The sequence below is a fragment of the Corvus hawaiiensis genome, chromosome Z (assembly GCF_020740725.1).
Source record: "Corvus hawaiiensis isolate bCorHaw1 chromosome Z, bCorHaw1.pri.cur, whole genome shotgun sequence".
Lineage (NCBI taxonomy): Eukaryota > Metazoa > Chordata > Aves > Passeriformes > Corvidae > Corvus > Corvus hawaiiensis.
In genome coordinates this window covers 43,552,085-43,577,715 of record NC_063255.1, presented here as the reverse complement: position 1 = coordinate 43,577,715, position 25,631 = coordinate 43,552,085, and the positions used below count along the sequence as shown (strand labels likewise).

General features: G+C 38.2%; 1 protein-coding gene across 2 annotated transcripts in view; it reads left to right on the top strand.

Moving 5' to 3' along the window:
* Positions 1-22,777, top strand: part of FBN2 (fibrillin 2) — a 118,415-nt gene extending 95,638 nt beyond the window's left edge. For both annotated transcript variants that reach the window (XM_048292563.1, XM_048292562.1), the window contains 20 exons: positions 448-564; positions 2,021-2,149; positions 2,414-2,533; positions 5,563-5,688; positions 5,903-6,055; positions 6,362-6,427; positions 6,673-6,798; positions 6,892-7,011; positions 7,556-7,678; positions 8,081-8,212; positions 9,622-9,747; positions 12,036-12,242; positions 12,917-13,042; positions 13,634-13,756; positions 13,900-14,016; positions 14,683-14,811; positions 16,919-17,038; positions 18,483-18,714; positions 19,343-19,499; positions 20,828-22,777. In XM_048292563.1, the coding sequence (XP_048148520.1) occupies positions 448-564; positions 2,021-2,149; positions 2,414-2,533; positions 5,563-5,688; positions 5,903-6,055; positions 6,362-6,427; positions 6,673-6,798; positions 6,892-7,011; positions 7,556-7,678; positions 8,081-8,212; positions 9,622-9,747; positions 12,036-12,242; positions 12,917-13,042; positions 13,634-13,756; positions 13,900-14,016; positions 14,683-14,811; positions 16,919-17,038; positions 18,483-18,714; positions 19,343-19,499; positions 20,828-21,202 (2,924 nt within the window). In that variant the 3' untranslated portion in view covers positions 21,203-22,777. The remainder of the gene's footprint in view (positions 1-447; positions 565-2,020; positions 2,150-2,413; positions 2,534-5,562; positions 5,689-5,902; positions 6,056-6,361; positions 6,428-6,672; positions 6,799-6,891; positions 7,012-7,555; positions 7,679-8,080; positions 8,213-9,621; positions 9,748-12,035; positions 12,243-12,916; positions 13,043-13,633; positions 13,757-13,899; positions 14,017-14,682; positions 14,812-16,918; positions 17,039-18,482; positions 18,715-19,342; positions 19,500-20,827) is intronic.
* Positions 22,778-25,631: the final 2,854 nt, after the last annotated feature.

Here is a 25,631-nt window from a genome sequence, read left to right as displayed (position 1 = left end):
AAATGAAAAGGTCATTTCAACTTTAAACAGATACTTAAAACCTATTCATATTGTAGTATATATTCATATATTCCTAGAGTCTTGTATTTAAACTAGATCACATTAGTCAGATGATCTGAGGAGGATATTTGGGAAAGTGACCTGTTTTGACAATGCAAAATTTTGAAGAACTATCAGGATAAAATGTCAATAGCTTGCAGATCCCCATGAAATTCCAGAAATTACTGTAATACACAGCAGGAGGCATTGAACTTCAATGCCTTTTAAAAATGGATGTTTGCAAAAGTTTGTAAGCACTCTTTGTCATTCTGGATATAAATATTGACATAATATACTTACATATATAAATCGAACTGTGAATTGCATTTTCAGCAAAAACAATTGTAATTGTGTCCAGGCAATACCTGGGAAAAGCAGTTCTCACATGCAGTTTGTCTCTCCTTGCAGATGTTGATGAATGTGAACAGTACCCGTGTGGAAATGGAACCTGCAAGAACACAGTTGGATCATACAACTGCCTGTGTTATCCAGGATTTGAATTAACTCGTAATAATGATTGTGTGGGTAAGAGATGTACTCCAAACTTTTATTTTGATTGCTGGTGGCTTGGCATGCCAAGGAGGATGGTGTGTAGTTAAACAAGAAGAGAGATGTCAGAGTGTGAAGAAAGTTGAGTGCAGTAGCTTCTACTGTTACCAGCCCTAGAGGTTAATCCTTGCTGTCATGTTTTAAACTAATCAAAAGTGGGTTTTAATTACAGGCATTTGAGAAAATATAATATTATCCTATATCTCTGGACCACTTGGGCAACTTTTCAATTCACTGACGTTTTAATGCATCTATCGCCTCCTTTAGACTTCCTTGGTATTTACAGCACATCATTGACTACAGGCACAGTCCACAGGCAGCACTTGCAGTGTGTTTTATCCCACCACCTGTGCTGCCTCATGAATTTAAAATCATTCTTTTATTTCTCCATTTTGCTTGACTCTTGCACAGGGTGTGAAAGAGGAAGCAGACCAGCAGTAAGAAAGTCAGGACAGCTGATCTGTAACCTGCCAGATCTGCTCTCCAAAAATGAGCAGAGTTACACAGAGCTGACACAGGCGTTGCTACTTCACATTCCCTAAAGCACAGGGCAGCAGAATATCTGATGAGTTTGGACTACTTTAATGCCAAAACCTCCCTGGGCTGAGGAACAGGCTCATAAACCTCAAGATCCTCTTCCTTGTGCAGAGCACATAAGCAAAAAAAAAGAGGGAGGCTTTACACTCCTTTCTGCTACAGAAGGAAGACAGAGCGAAGTCTAATTGTTCCGTTCAGCTTCAGGAGTAATAAGTCTTAAAAAAGCATTTTAAATCCTCTCCTTATCCAGGAAACACAATATTAAAGTAAGAAGACTCTGCTGCAAAGTACAAGATTGCCTTACACCATGATGCTTATCCAGTCTCCTTTTCATTTATTCTTCCTCACCCATATTTTTCCTTCTGCAGTAGTCCTTTAAGTCTGCATTATCAAAGTAACCCAACAAAATAATAAGCATTTCAAAACATCATTTTCAGAACTTTATGAAGGAGAAAATCATCCTGTGGAAAAGCAAATTACACAGTCCAAAACCTGAGATTGGCAGGGCATGTTTTTAGGGGGAAATTTGAGTGCATATAGATGCAGAACACTCTGTGTAACATTTTCTCCTCTGTTGGTGGACTTGGTGTCATCCAGTCACTTGGCAGTAATTGAATCTCTCCAGATGCTGTAACTGAGGTAATGCTATACGCCTGGGAAGTAAAATACCCTATAAAAAAAGTGTGGTTTAACTGGAGCATACACCTTAATGCTTGACTGAGTGTTACTTTCCACCAGCTGTCAGCGTTCTCTTGTTGCTGCAAAATTTACCTTTTCCACAGAAATGTGTATTGAAACTTGAGTGTGTTTATAACATACTGTATATACTACGCTGCGACTCAATTCTCACTTCTGGGGTTTAATTTTGATATTTTTAAAATTTTTTTTTAAACAGATATTGATGAGTGCAGTTCCTTCTTTGGTCAGGTGTGCAGAAATGGACGGTGTTTCAATGAAATTGGTTCTTTCAAATGTTTGTGTAATGAAGGATATGAGCTTACTCTGGATGGCAAGAATTGTGTTGGTATGTATGGAACAAATAAACTAATAGCTCCCATGTAGAGGGCAGCAACACAGTCTGAATATCTAAATATCACAAGAGAATGATAGTGACTTAAATGAAAATACAGTAAAAGTAACAGGCTTTTTTGGAATACTTGTTGGTCTTCAAGCAACTAATTCCATTAGAGAAAGAAAATTAGTACAGAGCCCTTCAGTATTTTCATGATTTGTTACCATAAGAATTACAAGATTCTAAACCTTTCTTGATTTCCTCCACTCCCCAAAGATACCAATGAGTGTGTGGCACTGCCTGGTTCGTGCTCTCCTGGTACCTGCCAAAATTTGGAAGGATCGTTCAGGTGCATCTGTCCACCACGATATGAAGTAAAAAGTGAAAGTTGCATTGGTAAGGCAAGTTGTAACTGCTGTTTCTGAACAATTTAGAAATTTGTATCTGGTTCTAATTTGGTGGAAAGCAGCCGTACACAACCCTAGTGGTTGTGAATGTTTCCTGATTTAAAATCAAGGTGACAGGGAATAGATATGAAAAGTCTTCAGGAAGAGGTTCTAAAAAATGAAGGCAAAATATTTTGTACTGTATTCTACTGTATTTTGGACACTGATTTCTTCATAAATGCAAACAAAAATACTTTAAAAAAAGAGAGGTATTTTATCTTTTAGTCACTTCTTAAAAAAATGTAATTCATAAAACAAATGTGCTCATTTAATTTATATAATCTTCACAGGAGGTAATTATTGGCAATTAATGGATGAACTAAAAGCATTTGGCTTCAGAGGACTATTAAGTTTAAAAAAATCTTGATAAAATTATGGTACTTATGGGAACAATCAGTTAAATCAGTTTCTTCTAACAACTGTTTCCTTATTTTACCTTTTGTATAATGCCTCTCACGTGCTGAGATTCACAGGAGGAGAAGGAGGATACAGCAGACCTGTCATCAATTTTTATGTTCTAGTTTGTTCATAGAGGTCTCTCTGAAAGCCTTGAATGCCATTCAGGAGCTGAATGTCACGCACTGAACTACGATTTGCTGTGACAGAGAACAAGAAATAAATCCAAGTTAGAACTCCCTTTTCCAACAGAGCAAAACATGGAGCTGCTGTGAATTTACTGGGCATTTAAGATTTGACTTATTGCCACCTAATCTGTGTGGCTGCAGGGACAGGAACCATTTTGAAATTTTTCTCTTGAACAATAGGATTTATTTTTCTAAGCCCCAGAGTTCTCTCATCCACTTGTGTTATGCCTCCAATATTCAGTTTGCCTGACAACTTCATGATTTCTTTTGGTACCTGCTGACTCCATCTTAGCGATTATGTTTGAGGTGAATTCAAATCAACTACAGTTCAAAGTTACGAATATAAAATAAAAAAGCTTTTGGTTTTCGAGGAATGTTACTGTTTATGGTCACTTTTGTACCTTCTAAGAATCTCTTTATGTTTCTGAGAACATCAATGACTTCCAGACAAATTTGTGCCCAAAGTGAGTGAAAGGGGCTTGCTTGCATTCTTTTGTCATTCTGCCATGTGTCCAGAAAATTTGAAGCTGGAGCTCCTAGGAAATGCCCAGATGATCACATGTGATTGCACTAAAACTTAGATTAATATTTTGACAGCTCTTGCAGCATATGTTCCCCATTACTCTCTATTGGTGTTGTATGCAAACAGCTTTATGGGAATCTGTTAACTTCTTTCTGTAATGTGAAGGTTGGCAGTGGCTGATTGCTTTGTGAGCTCAGGGTGATAATATGCAGGAAACAAACCAGAACGAGCAGGGCCACAGAAAAATATGTAGCTTTCACCTACCCATGTGATATATTCCCTTCCATTTTGTAGGAATGAAGGGGAAAGGACCTTTTAGCTTCCTCAGTCTAGCTAGTCACATCTCCATTATGGCTACAGAAAGAGTTTTAGCACCAAACCATTCATTGCAGTAAGAATGAACACTTCAAAAGAGCAGTTTTCCTGTCCTATGCAGCTGAATTGCTGAGCTTTGTATATTAACAGCTACCACAGAAACTGAGAAATTATTTACCCTTCTCTCTGAAATAAGCTGACTAGGAATGTCTCACACAGAAAGAGCCTGTCCGTGGGAAGCTACTGCAGAGTTAGTCAAATGCCAGACTGTGCTGCAGTGCTTTGTCCATGTGCTGTACCTAATAGCAATTTCTGAAAATGGGACTCAAGGTAATATTTCTCAGAAGTTACATCACAGAATCTGTTCCACCCGATTTCTTCCATCACTCCACTTACGTTTTCCTAATAATAAAGATGGTATTTCCATTGTTTTCTTACCTGCTGAAAACAGGGTGGTTTTCTAAAACTCAGTATAGCATAGAATTCAGTAAATATGGACAAAAATTTGCACTACAAATTTGAGATTTACCATCTGTGAAATTTTCATGGAGAGAACCTGTTCCTGCCTATACTTTGGTTGGGCTCAGTGTGGCTTTTATTGTAGAATGCTTATATAGCCACAGGCCTCTGTGATGGTCCTTCCAATATTCCTTACTGAAAGACTCAAAAAGTGTTGTACTTTGAAGATTATTAAAATACATCTCATAATTTATGGGATTATAATTACCTTTAAAAATTACCCTAGCAAGAAGGCTTATATATTATTTTAGTATTTGCAGAATAGGATAAGCTAAAATACAGTTTTGAATAATAGATTTGAAAAGGTAAGGGTCTCTTAATGTATTATTTTCCTGCTTTGTCTGTTGTCTGTATAGATGGGGAATGTACACCGGATACTGAGCTGAACCATTTTACAGCATTTACTATTTATATTAAATACTAATATTTTTGCTTACACTTTTCATAATTATTAAGTATAATATTTAATTATATACCTCTATTAAAAAAATCTTACTTTCTTCAAGTCGTAATAGTAATATATTATAGATTATGCAATTGAACAGGAATACATTTTAAATAACACAATGAGAGTGGCAGTAAAAGACTGCTAAATATAAATCTGGGCATGTAAATACAATTAAAGGTGTCTACTAATAACCAGCTGTAGTTTCGGTTCCAGGATCCAACAGGGAGCATGAAAAAAGTACAACTTTAAGTAAAAAGAAGCCCCAACATAGGGATTTTAAGAAACAATCTTTGGATGTTTTATGCTTACAGAAAAGTATTCTTCCTACGGGAAATATATTCTGAAAGCGTTTATTTAAAGTTTATATTTAGAATATAATGAAGAACAGAGAATTGTATTTAGAAAAGAAGGTGCATGCCAGTGAGAAGCTCTAATTTGAAAGAGTCAGTGAAACCTATAGGCTGATTTATCTCTTGGGCGCTTTATTGGAAACTGCTGAAGTTAAACCAATAGATAAATTAATAATCTTTCTTAACGAAGGAATTCACAGCAAATGAGGTTATGGTGAAGGTTTCTCCATTGCTTTACAGATATTAATGAGTGTAACGAGGATCCCAACATCTGCCTCTTTGGGTCCTGTACGAACACCCCGGGAGGTTTCCAGTGCATCTGTCCCACAGGTTTTGTGCTGTCTGATAATGGGCGGAGGTGCTTTGGTAAGTTCATGATTAAGGAATGTAATAACTCAGTCTAAAACATAAGAGATACTCTGTAGAAATCCCTTCTAATTTTCATCTTTATGAGGATTGCTAAGTGCTTTTTAAAAAGCATGAAAAATAAAGGTCTTACATTACTTCTCTCAGGGCAGACCGTCATCATCTAACTTGGGAGAAGGTTCTGGCTCTGTATAACTGTATTTTCTTCTTTTAGATACTCGTCAGAGCTTCTGTTTCACCAACTTTGAAAATGGGAAGTGCTCACTGCCAAAGGCTTTCAACACCACAAAGGCCAAGTGTTGCTGCAGTAAAATGCCAGGAGAAGGATGGGGTGATCCTTGTGAGCTCTGTCCAAAGGAAGAAGAAGGTACACATTTAAAATTTAAAATTTGGTGGTGGGGGAAAAGGAGGAGCACATTGGTGTTGCACCTTTTTGTCCTTAGAAAGAGAGATCTTTTCAGCATTTGCTCTCAGTGGCTTTTTCTAGATCGATTTTTCAAGTCAGCAAAAGGAATAAAATTAAATGTAAGAAACCACAGACAAAGAGAAATACTGATTTGTTGGTTCTGCTCTGTAGAGACCTGAACTAGTATCCTTTTTGGATGGCTTTAACCATCTGTCATGGTTCTTTCTCTCATTTGCTCTATTTTTTAAAGAAAATGTATCTCTACAGTTGCTTTTCAGGACCTGTGCCCATATGGTCATGGAACTATTCCTGGAATTGATGACACACGTGAAGGTAGGTAATCTTTTGATAATAAAAAGTAAATATTAATACTTAAAACTATACTTGGATATTTTAGTATGTGACAGCTTACTCCTCACAGCTGCTAGTGACAAGAGGCTGGCCTGTAAAACGTGTTAAAAGAACATTTTTTGAAGTGCATGGCTCAAGACAAAAATAATAGGGTGCTTAGGTTTTTTTTAAGTGCTTTTTTTAAATGCATCAACTGAAATGGCTGTTAATATCTTCCTGCTTTTTAGATGTCAATGAATGCCTTGAAAGCCCAGGAATTTGCTCCAATGGTCACTGCATCAATACTGACGGATCGTTCCGCTGCGAGTGCCCCATGGGATACAACTTGGATTTCACAGGAGTGCATTGCATAGGTGTGTGCAGTTACAGGAACTGGAACTTGAATTTAAACACAATTTGATGTGTGTCCCAGTTCTCTTCACTCTGCATTTATTCATTATGTACAGATACTGATGAATGTTCCATTGGCAACCCCTGTGGAAACGGAACGTGCTCTAATGTAGTTGGCAGCTTTGAGTGCAGCTGTGACGAAGGATTTGAGCCAGGCCCAATGATGAATTGTGAAGGTAACCTGTCCTCTTTATTTTTTTTTTCCTTTGGCTTTAGTCCAGGCCCCAGCATTTGTATTACTTTATTAACCATGTCTTTCATGCTGTAATAACTCAGAGGAAAAAAAAGTTTCAGTGCTTTGAAATACGTCATAGGAAGAGAAATGTGAATTGATTTAAGCAGAACTTCCGGCTTATCACAGGACTTCCCACACTACATTTTGGGGCATTCTCACAAATTTTATATTTTATGGATCATAATTATTTTGGTTTCTGAAGCTGGCATTTCTCATCACCACAAGAGTACATTAAAATGAGCATATACTAAAAATCTAAAATAGGCCTGTCCTAACTTGTCATACTAGTTATATATATATATTCTATGCCATTATTCTTAAGCAGAGCATTGTCCAGCTTTCTTTAGTTACTCAAAAGCTAATGGTTTGAATTACTACCTTTCTGATAATTGTAGCCGACAAGAGAAGCATAGGTGCAATAAAACATTCTTGGTGATTGTTGTGAAACTTATTAGAGAATGACTGTTTTATTTCTCTCTGTTCAGATATCAATGAGTGTGCTCAGAACCCCTTGCTGTGTGCCTTTCGTTGTATCAACACTTACGGTTTCTATGAGTGCACCTGCCCAGTGGGATATGAACTAAGGGAGGACAAAAAGATGTGCAAAGGTAATGACTGATGTATAAACTTCTCCCCAGCTTCCATCACCAACACATAATCTGGATATTTCTGTGCATCTTGCATTCATCCTCTCAGTGGAATGTAAAAAACAGCCCAGCAGGTGATGGTTTTCTCTTTCACAACTCAAAAAAAAGCAGTATTTAGTGTTTTTGTCATCGTGTGTCACCCTTGATGGGGACTGCAAAGCCAAGAATGTCACACTGGTGAAATTCATCTTTAATGTGACAAGATGATACAGCTCACAAAGATAGAGATAGCTGCAAATAATCATCAATTTTGGTCTTTTCCTTCAGTGCTTTTTAGTTAGGGAAGCCTCTTGAGAAAGTATTTGTCTTCAGGAACTGAATCTGCTGGAAGGAAGTTCAAACACAAAATGCTTTTTTTCCCAGATCTAGATGAGTGTGCTGAAGGTCTGCATGACTGTGAATCAAGAGGCATGATTTGCAAAAATCTGATTGGTACCTTCGTGTGCATTTGTCCTCCTGGCATGACCCAGAGACCTGATGGAGAAGGATGTACAGGTAAAGCTTAGAAAGGGAAGAAGGTATATACACAAGCAAACAGATGAAAAAATCTTTTTGTGTATGTATCTATATCTATATCTATATCATCTATATCAAATCAGAAAATAGCAATTCATGAAGGACACTTAAGATATATGATACCCAACATCTTAAACTTTCTATTTTGTTTCAATGTAGTTCTTAATGACTAATAAGGATTTCAGAAGAAAAATTCCATTGCTTTACAACTAAATCCAAAAGTTTTTCAGGCAGTTGTAACATATAAAAAATTAATTTGCCAATCAAATGAGACCTCAGTTTATGGGCAGGAAGCAAGATTTTCATAAATAAAAAGGTACATTTCCTTTAGCATTAGTATAAATAATGTGTCACTTCTCTAAAGAATTAGCACTCTAAGATTGTGAAATTTCCTATAAATGCCATAAAGAACAAAAGATATGGAAACTACCATAGTTCAAAACAATTCCCCATCCTGGAAGTAAACAAACACCTTTCCTCCATCATTTACTCAATTAGTTGAGGGGAAGACAATAGTTATATTTTGGCAGATAGAACTTTCTTCTGGTATATAGAAAAAAACCCAAGACCATTCCAAAGTTCTGTGGAGGAAAAAAAAACTAAACAGCCGTCTTGGTGAATGTTTTAAATGGAAGTATTTTATAGCAGTGTTCCTTCAGCAAGAGAATGACTACTCTCCTTTAGCATCTTTATGATTTTTTTTTTTCAGGGAAAATAATCTGTATTAACAAGAATTTTGTCTATTGTTTTGACATATAATTCTGCCTTTAAAGCACCTGAGTTTTTTTCTGAGGTTTATTTTAAGCACCTAAAAAAAGTTGTGTAGTTGCCTACAGTATGCATGGCATTATCTATGGAAGAAAGTATGTGAGGACCGTAAACTTCCAGGAAAATATTATGTGGACTGAAATAGATTTATTGCAGGAGAGATCAAATGTCTTTAGAAACTGTTGATGGTTACAAAGTGAAGATTTGTCACTCAAATAATGCATGTATTGCAATTTTGTTTCAATATTACTTGCCAGGTAAATGTTGTGATTGGAGCTTGCTCTGCTGCAAGTGTTTTCTTCTTCTTGTTATGAGCTGTGAAGCATTACTGCTTTCATCCTTGTACAAAGTACAGAAGGAATGGAATAGGATAACATTCCTAGGAAAGCCCTTTCCAGGCTTAATCAGTTGATTTTTCCATGTCTTGCAAATATTTTTCATATATTACATGGAATATTTAATGTATCCTAGAGAGTCAGATACATTTTCTTGAGATGAATTATTTTTTGTTGTTGTCGTTACTATTATTGTTATTATTGTATTTGATTTTTGTTCTTACTATTGTTGCTCTTTCTACTGTAATTTTTATTAATATTATTATATTGTATTTTTTTGTAAAGATGAAAACGAGTGCCGCTCCAAGCCAGGTGTCTGTGAAAATGGTCGTTGTGTGAATGTTATTGGGAGCTACAGATGTGAATGTAACGAAGGATTCCTGTCAAGTCCATCAGGCATTGAGTGTCTAGGTAAATATCTCTTTTGTACACATTTCATGTCATGTTAGAGTGTAAATGCAGAGAGAAAATTTGGCTTCTGTATACCTAACAGCTCTCATACCTAGAGAAATTAAATAATTACACTTCTCAGTTAAATAATGATGCAATATTAAATAATATTATTAAATATTATTAAATAATAATAGGAAAGATTAGCTTGTAGCCATAGGCCTTACATACAAGTGTCTTAGTTCCATAGGACATAAATGTAGACAAAATACGGGGATTTTTGAAGAAGAATAATTTAATCACCTTGAGATAAATCAAAAATGGATGCTGAGTAAAATTAAGTTATATAATATATAATATTGCTTATTCAGAATGTGATCTTAAGCATCATATTGCAACCAGGCATCTGAATTTTCTGTACCTTTAATTCAGACATAAAATACCATTGTTTTACTGAAAAATTGAAAGATTTTTTTTTTTTTTTTGAGGCAGGCCTGCAGATAAATTCTGATGAAGGGTTTTTGTTTATCAGCCTGCATTTTCTTTTCAATGCATTCACATTTGTCATTTGCACTACGAAATTCATCATTCCGTTTTTGGGAGTCAAACAGAACTACGAAAATTTACTTTTTCCTGACCGATGCTCCAGTGCACATACAGTCCTGAAAGGTGTATTTATTTGTACTACTGCATTAAAAAAGCATAAATATTATCTTATACCAGTAGTATAAAACCAGTTCCCTGTACATTGTCATCAGGAGTGTGCTGACTTCATGGTTAAGCGGTAACACTGAAGTGCAGAGTATTTCCTGAGGATTAGAACCAGATGGAAAGAGAATACTGCAGTCTGTTAACTCCAGCCAGTCCTTAATGCCAAGGCATTCCCTGTTTGGAAGTCATTATTGCTTTCCTATATTTAATATGTAATTCTTTTATTATTTTCTGCCTTGGGAGGGTTTGCTCTTTGCTGCTTTTCCTTTTGGGTTTCTTGGGTTAAAAATTACAATGAAAAAATGGATCTGTCAGAAACACAGAATTTCTTCAGAGTTACAGCACGAGTATTAAATCACAGATTACACTGTTTTTAATACATTGTGCAAACCTTTTTATTACATTCACATTAAAATTCATTCCACATCTCAAACTGGGGATAAAGCATTTATGTGTTCTTAAGGTCATAATGTCCCTAAAGACCTGCACAGTATCCTTGTCTGGGAGAATAGAAATCTGCAGTCTTGCAAATTACTACAGCACATACTCTGCTTCACAGAACTGATGCTTTCAGTGGGAACAGCTCTATTTGATGTGAACGGTTAAGTTACCAGGTGGACAAATTAAGTCTTTCCTAAAGTTTGCCTTTTGCCTAATTCTTGTAAGAAATGTACAGATTCTTCTCCTCATTTGTAAAAGAGGAGGTCAGCTGAATATTGATACATTTACACATTCTGAGGGATCACTACTAGCTTTGAGAGAAAAAAAAGAAAATCTTTCATTCCAAAATGTAAGAATTCTCAGATCCGTAACTGACAATGCCTCCATTTTAATCAAGAAAGAGCACAGGTAACATAGCCTATTTAGAAGACATAATCTCTGCAAGATTTGGGGTTTCTATGAGCACTGGACACTGGGATTTCTTCTCTCCTTAGCTGCCTGTTTGAAGGAAACTTGTAGGAGCCCCATGACTTTAAAGCTTTGCTCCCCTTTTGTTATTGACAAGCATTAACCAAAAGGTTTAAAAATTAAAATAGAATTAGACAGGGGCATACCAACAATAAGGCCATACAATTTTATTTTTTTTCCCCACCAAAATTTAGGAGTACCACTGAAAAAGTACTGAGTTGGATATACACTTTTAAGTTGTAAGGGGTTTTTTATCTAAACCACATCAGGATAATTACAGATGATCAAATGTGTTATTTTGGCCAGAAAAACAAACAAACAAAACAAACTTCTAACCCCACTCCATAGAAATCATTCAAGTGCAAAGACAGCATAGCCAGCTTAAGTGGAAGCTCAGTTTTGCCCACAGCCTGTTTTACTGGCAAGGGCAAAACTTTCCCACGAGCAAAACTCTTACCTTGCTCATGCAGATACTGAACTTTTGGGGTGTCTTGAATATATTTGTAATGGCAGCATATTACCAGAGCACATAACAATTCTGAAAGGCTAAATCAAGATGGACTTCATGGTAGCTAATAATTTCTGGTGCTTGCATATACTGACAGAGAGCCAGAATAATACTCCAGATGCTGAATGGAGAAGATGTTTATCTCCTTCTCGATTTCAACCTCTGTCCTTCTTCCTTACAGATAATCGCCGGGGGTTTTGCTTTGCTGAAGTTCTGCAGACCATGTGCCAGATGGCTTCGAGCAGCCAGAACCTTGTCACCAGATCCGAGTGCTGCTGTGACGGAGGCCGGGGCTGGGGGAACCAGTGCAGGCTCTGCCCCCTTCCCGGAACTACCCACTACAAGAAACTCTGTCCACATGGATCAGGCTACACCACAGATGGAAGAGGTATTTGCAGGGATGAAAAGAGGCAGAAAAGAGGAAAAGAATATGCTCACATACTTTAAAAAAATGCAGAATTCTCTTTGAAGTTCCTTTGGAGAATTTCCTGTTAAACATCAGAGTTTGATTTCTCAAATAATGCCGAGAGACCAGAAATTAAAAACATGTTTGACAGTAGCTGCAAACAGAACAGCCGTGCAGAAGTTTCAGGATTGGGATCTGGTTGGAAGTACCAACCAGTAACTAAAAGCTAGAAATGATCCCAAACTTTTGTATTGCTGAAAAGTTGGACACATGGCAAAGGCAACAACCATCTTATTTAACAATGACCTCACAATGCTTTGCAGGTACTATTTCCACACAGGAAGCAGAAGCTAATGTCTGTTTTTTAATGGTGGTGATAATTGTTGACATGGAGGTGGTCACTTCTGTGGGGTTTTTATTTGGAGTTAGCAAAACTTGAAGCTGAGTACCCAGTGAAACAGCAGGAAGGTGTTGGTGCAAAGAACAGTAATGGGATTTGAAGGATGTTTGGCTTTGGATTCACATCCATTTTTAAAGAAGGAGAAGGGATTAGTTCCTGTTAGAAGCAAAATGACGAGGAGCTCTGCAAAAATGGAAGAGAAGAAAAAAGTGAAACTTAAAACTGAGACATGACTTATTTAATATTTTCTATACAGATATTGATGAATGTAAGGTCCTGCCAAACCTGTGCAGGCATGGTCAGTGCATTAACACCATCGGCTCCTTCCGGTGCTTCTGCAAAGCTGGCTATACCACTGACATAACTGGCACATCTTGTAATGGTAAGATGCAGTCAATTAATCATCAGTTATTTTCTTAGTTGTTACACAGTGATGGACCAACCTTTGTAAACCCTTGTAGCAAATCATTTTTTTTTCTTTTTACCTCTTTTATGTCATGTCCTTTATTTCTTTTTCTAATGTGTATTTCTGGTTTTGTATTTCATTTGAGGAAATAGAGAAACTAGCTCTGCTGGCAGTATTCCTGCAGTAGAATGATTGCTGAAGTTTGTTGAAGCAGTGTCACTTCAAGTGACAAACCAGCGCGTTACTTCATGGTCTTTGTTTTTCCCACTTTTTTGTTGGTTGACAGATATATCATAGTACGCCAAAAAACAAATACTCGTTGCTTAGATGAAAATACCAATGCCACTGTTACACTCTTTCAAGACAGACAGTTTGTCATGGTAGTGACAACTCCATATGAACTCCACAGCAGCACATTCATAGAGAAAGGAATAGGAACCCTAAAGAAATATGAGTGGGGGGCTTTTTCCTATGAGCATTTTTCTCTAAAATGTGGTGCTGTGTAGCAAACATTCTTCTGTCAAAGAGATGAGGACAAAAGATAGTTTAATATTTTCCTCTCGTTAGATCTTGATGAGTGCTCCCAGTCTCCCAGACCATGCAATTTTATCTGCAAGAACTCAGAAGGGAGCTACCAGTGCTCATGTCCCCGGGGCTACATCCTTCAGGAAGATGGAAAGACATGTAAAGGTAAAAAAAGTTATGCAAAGTAAATTTTAATTTGGTCGCAACTTGACTTAAAAAGAATTGGTTTTGAAGTGTGGTATTTTTACTAAATTAGATTGAATGTGCTTCTTTGTTGACTCTTTTAAGATGACATCTCTTACTTTCAGATCTTGATGAATGTCAAACCAAACAACACAACTGTCAGTTCCTCTGTGTCAACACCCTTGGAGGCTTCACATGCAAGTGTCCACCTGGTTTTACACAACATCACACAGCTTGTATTGGTAAGAAAAACATTGATTTCTTTCCTCAGTTTTTCAGTAGGAACAACATTCTCAACTCTGAGTTACCTCTTGTACTCTTTATACAGAGCAATAGTGTCAAGAGGGAAGAAACAGATTTTGAAAACTAGCAATTATAGCTGAAGAAAAAAAATCAGTATATCCAGTCTGTCCACTGTTTCTTTTTTCTTGGTTAGTAGAGAGTTGTACATATTTAATACATGTTATTATGTTCTAAGTATAACCACATGGAGACAAAAGGGTGAATTATTAAAATCTCATTTAAAATGTAGTTAACCAAAACCAGACTGCATTTTCTTTTTTAGTAGGTACAGATGTCTTCAGATCTTAGGCATATGTATAAATCTTGCCAACTGAAACAGCTTTAGTTCAGCTAACACAGAAGGGCAGCATTTTTCCAATATCAGCAATTATGTGCCAGCTCTTCCACACTCATTCAAAACTGAATTACAACTTGTACTTCCAGTTTATTAATTACTCATAACTATGCATGAGCCTTCAATTCATCTGGCATTTAAAAATGAAAAGCTATAAAATAAAATGTTGCACTTCTGTGGATTTCATCCTCTTAAAAAATGTTATATGAACATTTCTAAAATCATGCCACAAGGTAAACAAACTTTCTTCTCTCTCTTCTGTGTTTTGAAGATAACAATGAATGTGGTTCTCATCCATCACTGTGTGGATCAAAAGGAATTTGCCAAAATACTCCTGGAAGTTTTACCTGTGAATGTCAAAGGGGATTTTCTCTGGATTCTACTGGATTAAACTGTGAAGGTAACTGGGAACAGTCAGATCTTTTTATGGTACAAATCCTTACTTCAGTTTCTAGTGAATCATTTGATGTCAAAGACAGATAAAGCAGAGCACCAGCCATAGTAAAAGTAATTACAAAAGGAAATTGGAAAGTATTAGATTAATTGTAAGTATAACATAAGCATATGCAAGAATGTACTTCCTTGAGTAATTTTTACAGAAATTCAAATAAAAATGTGACTGTCTAGTTGAACTCTTCAACAGTTGTTTTCAGGCTGCCATTTCAACTTCACATAGGTTTATGCACCTAAAAGTCTAGTAGTTGTGGGGTTTTTTTATATTTCTGTCTTCATATGTCTAAACAGAATCTCTCTGCAGTTTCTGTTTTGACTCATTGTAATTGTCCACCTGAATCCATTGTAATTGTCCACCTTTAGAATCTAAGAAAAGATTCTAAATTCTGTACTTTATTATCCTACCACAGAGTTACACACTGAGAAAGCAAATCCACTATGTTCAGAAAGATAATTATTACAGTTAAAATAGAGGTTATATGGATGAGCTTTCTCTCTCTCTCTGTTGGCCCAAGAGGAAGCCTCAGTCAGGAAACCTCTGTGTGAGAGCTCCAGACTTCTCAGTAGGCCTCAGGTACTGAGCAAAGAAAAAAATAAAAGGCAGTACAAGGACACCTGGCTGCTGAGAATTAGAAATGCAGGAGCATACATGAAGAAATGTATGACCTCTCAAAATTTCAGCTACTCTGATACAGCATTTAAAACAGGAATTGGTATTTAGAGCCTATTTCTAGAATGGCAGTCCAGAATATATGCAGCTGTAGCTTTACAAAGATTTATCTCATGTCAGTTTACTTTGATCTTACAAAGTACATGTGTCCTTGTGTGCCTATAAAACAGAAGAGTTATTTTTTTTATTTTCTACTAGGCTCGCATACTGTACCTGAAAAATTAGGTTGCTTACAATCTACTTATTTCCTATAGCAGACACAATTTAAGATGTCTGAGTTTTCAGAATTTAGAAGGTGGGATGGTTGTCTTTGTCTCCTTTTATTAACACTTGTCTCAGAGACTTTTTATGTGGCTTTTTATTGTCAGTTGCAAAGACATCCAAATTTGACATTCAAACACTACATATATTTCAGGAAACTGAAAGTTTAGCCCTAAGTAGTTGGTTTAAAACTGAAATTTAAAAAGAAATTCAAATTCTAAGCATTATACAACTAAAGCAACAACATGTGGGATTACTGGGAATAGTGTTCTCTAAATTTAAGTACTGAAAAGTCTCAAGAGCTCAAATCAGATTATTGATAGAAAGAACTCAACATTAGTTGACTTCCAGGCTTTCCAAAAGAACAATCTGCATGGTCCTTCTGTCTTACAAGAGTACTCCTCTGTTATAAGTCATAGAACCACAAAATGGCTTAAATTGGAAGGGACCTTAAAGGCAATCTCATTCCACCCCCTGGAAAGGGTAGGGACACCTTCCACTATCCCAGGTGGCTCCAAGCCCCATCCAGCCTGGCCTTGGACACTGCCAGGGATCCAAGGAGCAGCCACAGCTTCTCTGGGCACGCTGTGCCAGGGCCTCCCCACCCTCACAGGGAAGAATTTCTTCCATACATCCAGGTTAAATTTACCCTTTTTCAGCTTAAAGCCATTCTTCCTTGTCCCATCACTACCTTCCCTTGTTATAAGTCCCTGCTCTCCAGCTCTCCTGTAGTCCCCTTAGGCACTGGAAGGGGCTCTAAGGTCTCATGAAACCTTCTTTTCTCCAGGCTGAACAAGCCCACCTCTTGCAGCCTTTCCTCCCAGCAGAGCTGCTCCATCCCTCTGCTCATCCTGGTGCCTGCCCTGGCCTGGCTGCAGCAGCTCCAGGTCCTTCCTGTGCTGGGCCCAGGGCTGGGGCAGCTCTGCATGTGGGGGCTCAGCTGAGGGGGCAGAGGGGCAGAATCCCCCCTGCCCTGCTCCCCACGCTGGGGCTCAGCCCAGGACACATTTTGCTTCTTGGGCTGCCAGAGCACACGGCTAGGTCATAACAAACTTCTGATCCACCAGTGTTTGGCAGTGGGTGTAATCCTGTGTCATGTTTTGCTTCCCTTCTGAATGCACAGATGTGGATGAATGTGATGGAAACCATAGGTGCCAGCATGGTTGTCAGAACATCCTGGGTGGATACAGATGTGGATGCCCACAGGGATTTATCCAGCATTACCAGTGGAATCAGTGTATTGGTAAGGAAACAACACAAAAGGCATTTAAACAGCAAAGGCATCAGAGTGTTTCAAGTGACAGCACCAGGCAAGGGCAAGAATGAACAGAACAAAGGGTGTGCAAACACAAATCTTTTTTATCTCTCTCCTCCTCCTTCCATACACTTATTACTCCCAGCATAAATCAATGTCAGAAGGTAACAAGAAAACACACTCAGCCTTTTGAAACTCGCTGTGACAATTAGCTTTCCGAGAAAGGTCTAAATTCTGACCTGTTTCTTCTGTGAAAATTCCCTATCTTTGAATGTTCATTGAATTCCTTGATGTATCAATGCAAATACCTTTGCTGATGAAAAAAAAGCATTAAAAATCATACCTTTCATTAGTAAGAATTACTGTCATTAGCAATTTAAGAATACTACAGAATAGCATCTAAAGCAAATGGTGAGAAAAAAAAATCAAGAAAACCATTAAGGGTTTCCTAGTTCCAAAATAGTCTTAAGGCCAGCGTTGAAGTTCTTTGTGCAGGGAATGGGACAAATTAGGAAGCTCAGGAGTTCTGTTCAGATTTAGTTCATTCAATCCATCACTTACTTTCTGTGGTTCATGAACTAAGCTATATCACATACAAAATGAAATGTGGGATATTTTTCTTTTAATAAAAATCAGTACACACAGAAACAATATCATCCTGTGCTGTTCACAGAGACCAGTACAAAGTATTTACCTTTTCAGCTTCGCTTTCATGGTCTTCTGTCCATGCTATCATAATCAGAGGAAAACTGTGAGCCCTGCCATGCATTTCGTATAGGCTGATTCTACTGTCCTGATTCCAGACATAAGAATTAGTTTATTCTACCCATTTTAACATTAAGTAGCACACCAGCCAGTTTTTCTGAAGTCCAACCACCATGATCACTCCTGACTTAATACTGCTCTTCAGCAAAGAAAGCAAAAGACTGGGGTGCAAGTGACAGAACACACAACAAACAGCTCCCACAAAACCCCAAACCAGCTAAGTTTCTGAAAATTATAGTCCTCAAAAGAACCTCCCTCCAAGTGCCTGAAGGCGAGAATGGCAAAGCATTCACTAGTGGTTTGGTGAGGAAAACTTGGTGAGGAAAACCTACAGGTTTTAGAGAAATATCTTGGTTAGAGAAATAAAATAACCATGATACCAACTATCAAAGCAGGATTTTCCATACCACAACCTTTGTTGGTTTTTTTTTGCCTGAAACCAGATCAAGTCACACTGACTGAAGGTGTCATCTTCTCTATATCTTGACACCCACAAGTGAAGACGATACCCCTTTTCTCTTTCAGAAACCAAGTCTCTGTGGGATGATGAGGTCAAGAATGTAGCAGAGCCCTGGGACTTGCAGATGTTCTGATTTGTTAGCTGCATCATGCTGACCTATTGTCTCTCAGACTAGAAAACACCAATATTTTTTTGTTTGCTTACCAGATGAAAATGAATGCTCTAATCCTCACACGTGTGGCTCTGCTTCTTGCTACAACACCCTGGGAAGTTACATGTGTGTCTGCCCATCTGGGTTCTCCTATGACCAGTTCTCCCATGCCTGCCACGATGTGAATGAGTGCTCTTCTGCCAAGAACCCCTGCAATTATGGTTGTTCCAACACTGAAGGTGGCTATCTCTGTGGCTGCCCACCTGGCTATTACAGAGTTGGGCAAGGGTGAGTATCTCCATGCAGTCATTCACCAAAGACACATTCAGAAGGTGCACAGGTGCAAATGAAGGACAAGCTGCTAAATCTTTCTAGTTTTGTAGACAATATCCAGAAACTAGAAAAAAATAAAATGTCTGTACATGCAACATGACATTAATTTTAAATGTAGCATATAAACAACATTAAATGAGTTCTGCTTTCTCCCCCAGTCTCAGTACGTGAACTCCTTCACCTGCTTAGTGAGGATTGATAATGAATAAGGATAGGTACCATTTGTACTGAGATAATTAAGGGGCTTAAGTATCACTGATCCATCCGGAACAGTAAACACAAATTAACTTTGTTCTGGTACAGAACAATGGGTAAATTCTGTAGCTCCCAAACGTCAGGGCAGGCTGGCTTTGTTTGGATTCTCTGTAGAACTTGTAAGTGAAAATTAGATCAGGCTGAAAGTCTTCAGCCAGCATTTGTATTTCGACCCAAGTGTGAAGGAAATTAATGTACAGCCCTCCTGCTGAGGAAAGGGCAAGGAAGGGGATACAGACACTGTGGCACAGATTACACACACTCCATTTAGCAGGGACAGTTCCTAAAACTGCAAGGAGTAACTAAAACACATGTTCTCATTCCACAGACATTGTGTCTCAGGGATGGGATTTAACAAAGGCCAGTACCTGCCAGTGGATGGAGATGCTGATAAAGAGAATGCTTTGTCCCCTGACGTGTGTTATGAGTGCAAAATCAATGGCTACTCCAAAAAGGACAGCAGGAAGAAGAGAAGTGCTAATGCTGTACGTGCCGGGATAAAAAAAGCACTGTAATGGTCTGGGAGGTATTTTTGGAGATATGATATGAGTAGTAAATGGTGGAAATCTTTTAAACAGGCCACATTCTACGGTGAAAATCTCTTTTCTCCCCCTGCCTCACTTAGATCTTGCTGGCAGTAATAATTTGACAATAAGAAACACATCAACAGGTGTGAAAGGATGAAGTTTTTAAAGCTTGTAAAGATTCCTTTGTAGTGCGAGATGTGGTCTTGCTCCTCAGAGTACACTCAGGGAAATCTCATATAATTACAGAGAGCTAGGAAACCGATCATGTCTTCAGCATTTTCTGCTGCCAGGAGGAGGTTGGACAGCATTTATGGTCTGGGACAGCTAAACAGATCTCCTTACAGATCATTTTAGTCTTGGTGTCTGTTGCGTGTTTGCTCGCAGTGGTGGGGGATTACACCTGGCTGATAGAAGTCCAATATTTGCAGAATTGATGAGGTTTTTAGAGAATTCCACTTCAGATTTAAATTTTTTTCTTGGTGCATTTTGTGGGTTTACAAAGCCCACAAAATGCATACGTAAGGGTAAGTTACAGGAACTGCTATCTAGTTTGTAATTATTACATCTTGTTATTACACTTTTTTAATACCATTAACCTTGTCAGTTTGTAGAACTTTCTAGGTATTAAAAGTGATATCTATAAACTATGTGGGGAAAAAAAAACTTTTTATCACTATTGTCACCTATGGGGTTCGAGTATTTAAAACACTGCATTACTTGCTCCTCTCCAAAAAAATTTCCTTATTTTCATTATGTTTTTACAGTTGCATTACATAATGGTACAGTATGGAATTTTCAGAGAAGGCTTCAGGGAATTCCCATGCAGTGTTGTGAAATGTGTTTCTGTATTGTGAGGTTGGTCATAAAAACATAGGACCTGTGCCTCTTGGGTGGTCTTTACTGCAGTGGTAAACACAGGTCTGTCCTTGTGGTGGTGCATTCCCCCCTCCTCCTTTCCAGGCTGCAGTGCGATCTGAGAAATCCTCATTAGGCCTCGGCCTTGAAAATTAAATCTGGCTTTTGCCGATACCCTTGACGGACGATGATTTTTTTAAATGATTTCAAACACTTGTGCATAACACTCCTCTACATGGCCTCTTTGCAAGCATGAAGTTAAACAGGTTCTCAAAATAATTTGAAGTCAGAGCCTCCTGTTTATCATCCTTTTAAGGCCTGTGTGAGAAGCCTGTAGGATTTACAGGGTCTGTGGTATGGAATCGAGCCAGAAACTATTAATTATCCTGATTATTAATGTCCTCTGCTCTAAACACTCTTCCCTCCTCCAGCTGGAGCAGAAGAGCTTGGGAAGCATCGACATGGAGAGTCCCTTGAAGGTGAGAGTGAACATCTCCAGGCTGGACAGCCAGGAGCACATCCTGGAGCTGCTGCCAGCCATCGCGGCCCTCACGCGCCACGTGCGCTACATCATCTCCCGGGGCAACGAGGACGGAACCTTCCAGATCCGCCAGAGGGACGGGACGAGCTACCTGCACACCGTGAGGGGTAGGGCAGTGCCTGGAATTCACACACTGGAGATCACCAGCGTGCCTCTGTACAAGGAAAAGGAGATGAAGCAGCTGGAGCACAGCCACGAGGACAACTACCTCCAAGGGGAGCTGGGGGAAGCCCTCACGGTGAGGCTGTGGGTTGACCTCTATTAGCTGTGGTCTATTTCTTCAGCTACTTCTGTTCTATCTGCACACCTGGGAACATCTGCTTTTCAAAGTGAATCTGCTTTGAAAAAGTGTATTTTGGGGGAGGCAGGCAGAGAGCCCTTCCTTTCCATCCTGCCAAGACTGCAGAACCGCCTTTTCAGGAGGGTGACTTAAAACTCTGCCACTGCCAAAACTTCTATTACAGGGGCAAATCATGGTTACTGTATCTTTTATATAACCTCGATTTAAAGTATATTAAAAAGCTAAAGTTCAAGAAGTCATCATATGGCACTAAATGGCACAAAAATGTGAGCTATTTTTTGTCCTGTTAGCAGTCAGTAACAATTTGGGTATTTTGCTATAGTTCCTAATGAAAAAAAATTATAGAAGTTTATTTATTTTTAATGCAGTAATATATGGAGAAAAAAACAAATTATGTAAACAAAAAGGGAAACTTGCTTGTTTTTCTTTAGTTTTATAAATTTGAGCTATAACATTTTAGAGGTACTTTCTTAATTAAGAAAAAAAGAAGTAGATTTGAAAGATGTTTTCTCTTCTACATGGACCGGTCATCCAAATAGTATATAATTAATTATAAAATATATCAGAGCTGAAAGATCACTGTAGTAGGATATTCTAAAGTGGGATACTGTAAACTGTTCACATAGTAGAATATTCTAAAGTGCTCTTGCAAATGAGAATTAAAAAAGAAAAAAGAGGAAAAAAACAGAGTCATAGAGGACAAGTATCACACTATCGGTATCTGCACAAATCATATTTCACAGCAGCTCAATGGGATTGTGTTCTGAATCAGCCACAGCAAATAGTGGAGGAGGCACAATCCCTGTAGCAAAATACCTTGACTGTTTTTAATCCCGTTAGAACTGCAGAACCAAACTGTGCTGCCCTTCCCTCAGTGACCTCAAAGAGCCACACAGGCAACCACACCTCATGCTCAGAAAAGGTGCTCCACAAACTGGCATTAATTCCTGCAGGCAGCTGAAGGAAATGTCTCTCTGGAGGGAATGTTTCACTTTGTTTGGTGCTGGCTCGAAACCAGGGTGCATTTGCTGAGCCCTGAGAGCTGTGTCAGAACTGCCATACCTGCAAACTTAGTTATTGCAGCGCAGGCGAGGAAAGTTACATATTTGAAGTTCACTTGTTAGAAATCTCATTAATGCTGTAGTTATACACGCCTCATTTTATCATAGCTTATTCTGTAAGAAAGATGATTGTACGATAACTTGAGTTTTAGTTTAGTGATTTTTTTTTCTTCTTTTTAAATTTCGTACTGTCGTGTGTTAGTGTATGTCTCAATGGTGCTTTCTGTGACAGCTGGTGCCTTTAACTGGCCATGCAACAGAATCTCACGTGTGAAAATAGCCAAAGCACATCCAGGATTGTTCCAGGTGCATGTAGGTGCTGACCAAAGACTATACCAAGTTAAACTCAGTGATTTTTTCTTCTCTTTTGTTGAGTTTGGGGATTTTGAAAAGAAATGTTTCAAGAAAAAAAGCTTTCTCTTGAACATTTGTATCGGTAAGACAACACTTTTCTTGCAATAAAGCTTATTTTGGGTTATTTTTTGTCCTTTTATTCCATTCAGAGTTAAACTGGTGATTGATTGCAAGCAATAGCCAATACTGGCTGTGGTCTGGAACCACATTTATTTGACATGACTTTCAGATACGGTTGTGCAAGTTTCCTTATGATTCAAAGTTGCTTCTGGGTACAATGACTGGCATCTGTAGAAATAAAAATACCTCTAGAGGTCTGATAAATACCTACAGGACAGCACTGACTTTAAGACTTAATATCTGTAATAGGTGGTTTAGAAGAAGGCTACGCACTCTCCAAAATGGGAGCTTTCCAGGAAACACTGCAAGAAAAGCCAACAGACTGCACACAGCAGAGCTTATTGTCCTTTGTTGTCAAACTCTCAGAAAAGGACAGAAAATAGTAGCAATACTCACCCGTGACCCCTCTGAGGCTACAAGTTCTGGAGGATTTTATTGGCAGGGATTATTTATGTGTGCTGTGCACACTTGTTAGATTTTTGCAGCCTATTTTTTTAGAAAGAAACTATCATAAGATAACACCTGTATTAACTAATTACACAGTAAGTACAAAGCCCAGAAAATGCCTTATCCCTTTTCTAGAAAGGCAGCATTCTCATCCACCATTTTAAATTGCACAAGATGGTTATGCACAATCCCAGAAAGAAGTCACTCTCAGCTTCAAATCCAGATGAAAAAATAACATGAATTAAAAGAAAAAAAAAATCCCAAGGAAGAAATCCAAAACCTCTTTGCAATCCAGCCTGTCACCGTATATATTTCTATACCCATTTCTATAAATTCTACCTTTTAACAGCCTCTAGTCTTTTAATGAGAAAGCTGACTACACACAAACAGATAGACCAGTGTCCCAGGATGCTACAAACGCCTCAAGTCTGTTGCTAACAGTAACATGAAAGTCTTGCTATTTAAGACAGTCTTCAGTATCACTTGGCAACTTGAATCAAGATTTTAGTGACTAATTTTAACACCTAAGGTAGGCCTAGGCAGCAGGGACTTCAGTTATAACTGTCTGTACTTTGTAGTACAGACATAGATTTAAAGCCTTTTAGCCTAATAATGATCATAAATTTAAAAAAAATAATTTGTGTTACTTGCATAAATATATCTGATTCACACTTAAAGCAGGAGGGAATGAAAATGTGAGAGGGAAGAACTACATTTCATGCCTAAGATAAAATCCTTGGTCTCCATTGTGACTGTTCATATGTTTGACACCAAATTGCTACAGCAGAGATGGGAAATAACTTCTTTGCTCCTGCAGAGTTACAGAACTGGTGGAGGAGGTGGTTTCTCACACGTTCCAAGAAGCCAAACACACGTCAGCATGGGTGGTCGCAGAGAAGTCTGACGTGTGTATTTAGGCACCGTTTTAGCACGAGCCAGGCCTCTCCTCCCTGATTTGGCTTGTCAAGAATGAGGTTTTTACCCAATTCCTGTGAAAATGTCAGGAAAAATATGACCCTCTCTAACACTGTCTTTTTTGTGTTAGCAAGTCAGGCGTTACTTTATTCTTGGCCAACATTTATGAGTGCGGTTGTCAAATTTTCAGCCTCCACACTGAAGTCGATGTGAAGCTGTTTCACTCATTTACACATTTTTTGCAAACAAAGAAATTATTGTTGGTTCTAAACTACATAATTCTCTTCATTAATTAGTGTTCTCGCCTCTGTTGGTTATTGATTTCTCGCTCTTCATGCTAATTTGGCCCACATTTTTAGTCCGTTTATCATCTTTTTCTCAAACAGGGAGTCTCCAACCTTCCAGGCCTTCATCTCCTCTGTATCTTCCAGTTACTCCAACGTCCTTGAAGTGCCATGAATTTAAGATCCCAGATGTCCCATCTTCAACTCCCTTTGGCTTTGTTTATTGAAGCTTGTCAGGGTTAGTTTTAGCAAAATTAAGTTTTCAGTGATGTAATGATCAAAGGAACAGTAAGAGTCTGTGAAGAAACCCAGCTAGTGCTGGGTTTGCTTGCAATTAATTAAAACAACTAATTAAAAATTAGTCAGGAAAGTGATAGCATTTCCATTTCTACTGGGGAAAACCAGATCTAGACACAAAGAATACTAGCAGGAGCAGCTCTTGGCGTGCCATCCCTTCAATGCCTCAAAAAGTACTTGTTACACAGGCAGGGAGGTTTTTTTGGTAAATTTTAAAATCCTGTGATTAAACATGTTTTTACACAAGGTAAATATGCAATACTTTTCTGCAGTTTTGTCCAATTCTGGAATTTCTATATTGCTCATATACTTACAGAAATATTGGGTATTACTATGCTTCAACCTCTAGAACTACTTGCACAATGTAGACTCAAAAAAACCTTGGCAGTTGCCACTAAGATTTGCCCCTGGGCAAGATTACTAAGAAGCTGCCAAAAAAACCACATTCAAAACCAAAACAACATGAATATGCACATGGCTAGACAGACACTCCCTCTTCTCTGCAATGATGAGAACAATTGAATTGCTGTCACCACTACACCTGAATTCTGGAAGTACTTAGAATTTTCAGCCAGATCACCAAACTCACAGCTGAAAATCTTCTGTGTTCCCAAGGCCTGGCCTGTGGTTTTGAATCCAAAGAATAAATATGCATTCAAGAAAACAGGACCTGACCTCCAGCTTACTTACTTAGCAAAAATAATTCATTATGTACCTAAGCAAGGGAAATGCAAGGGCCTTCCTGAGTTCTGTAAAATAATTTTCGTATCTCTAGGCCTTGCTGTTCTTCATGTGGAGAGAGCCCCACACAGGATGGGGAGGGGGAATATCAAATAACCATCTGACCATAACATTCAAATGAACATTTAATTCTTTTGAAAAACATTAGCTTTAAGTTAAAAGTCAACGCACAGA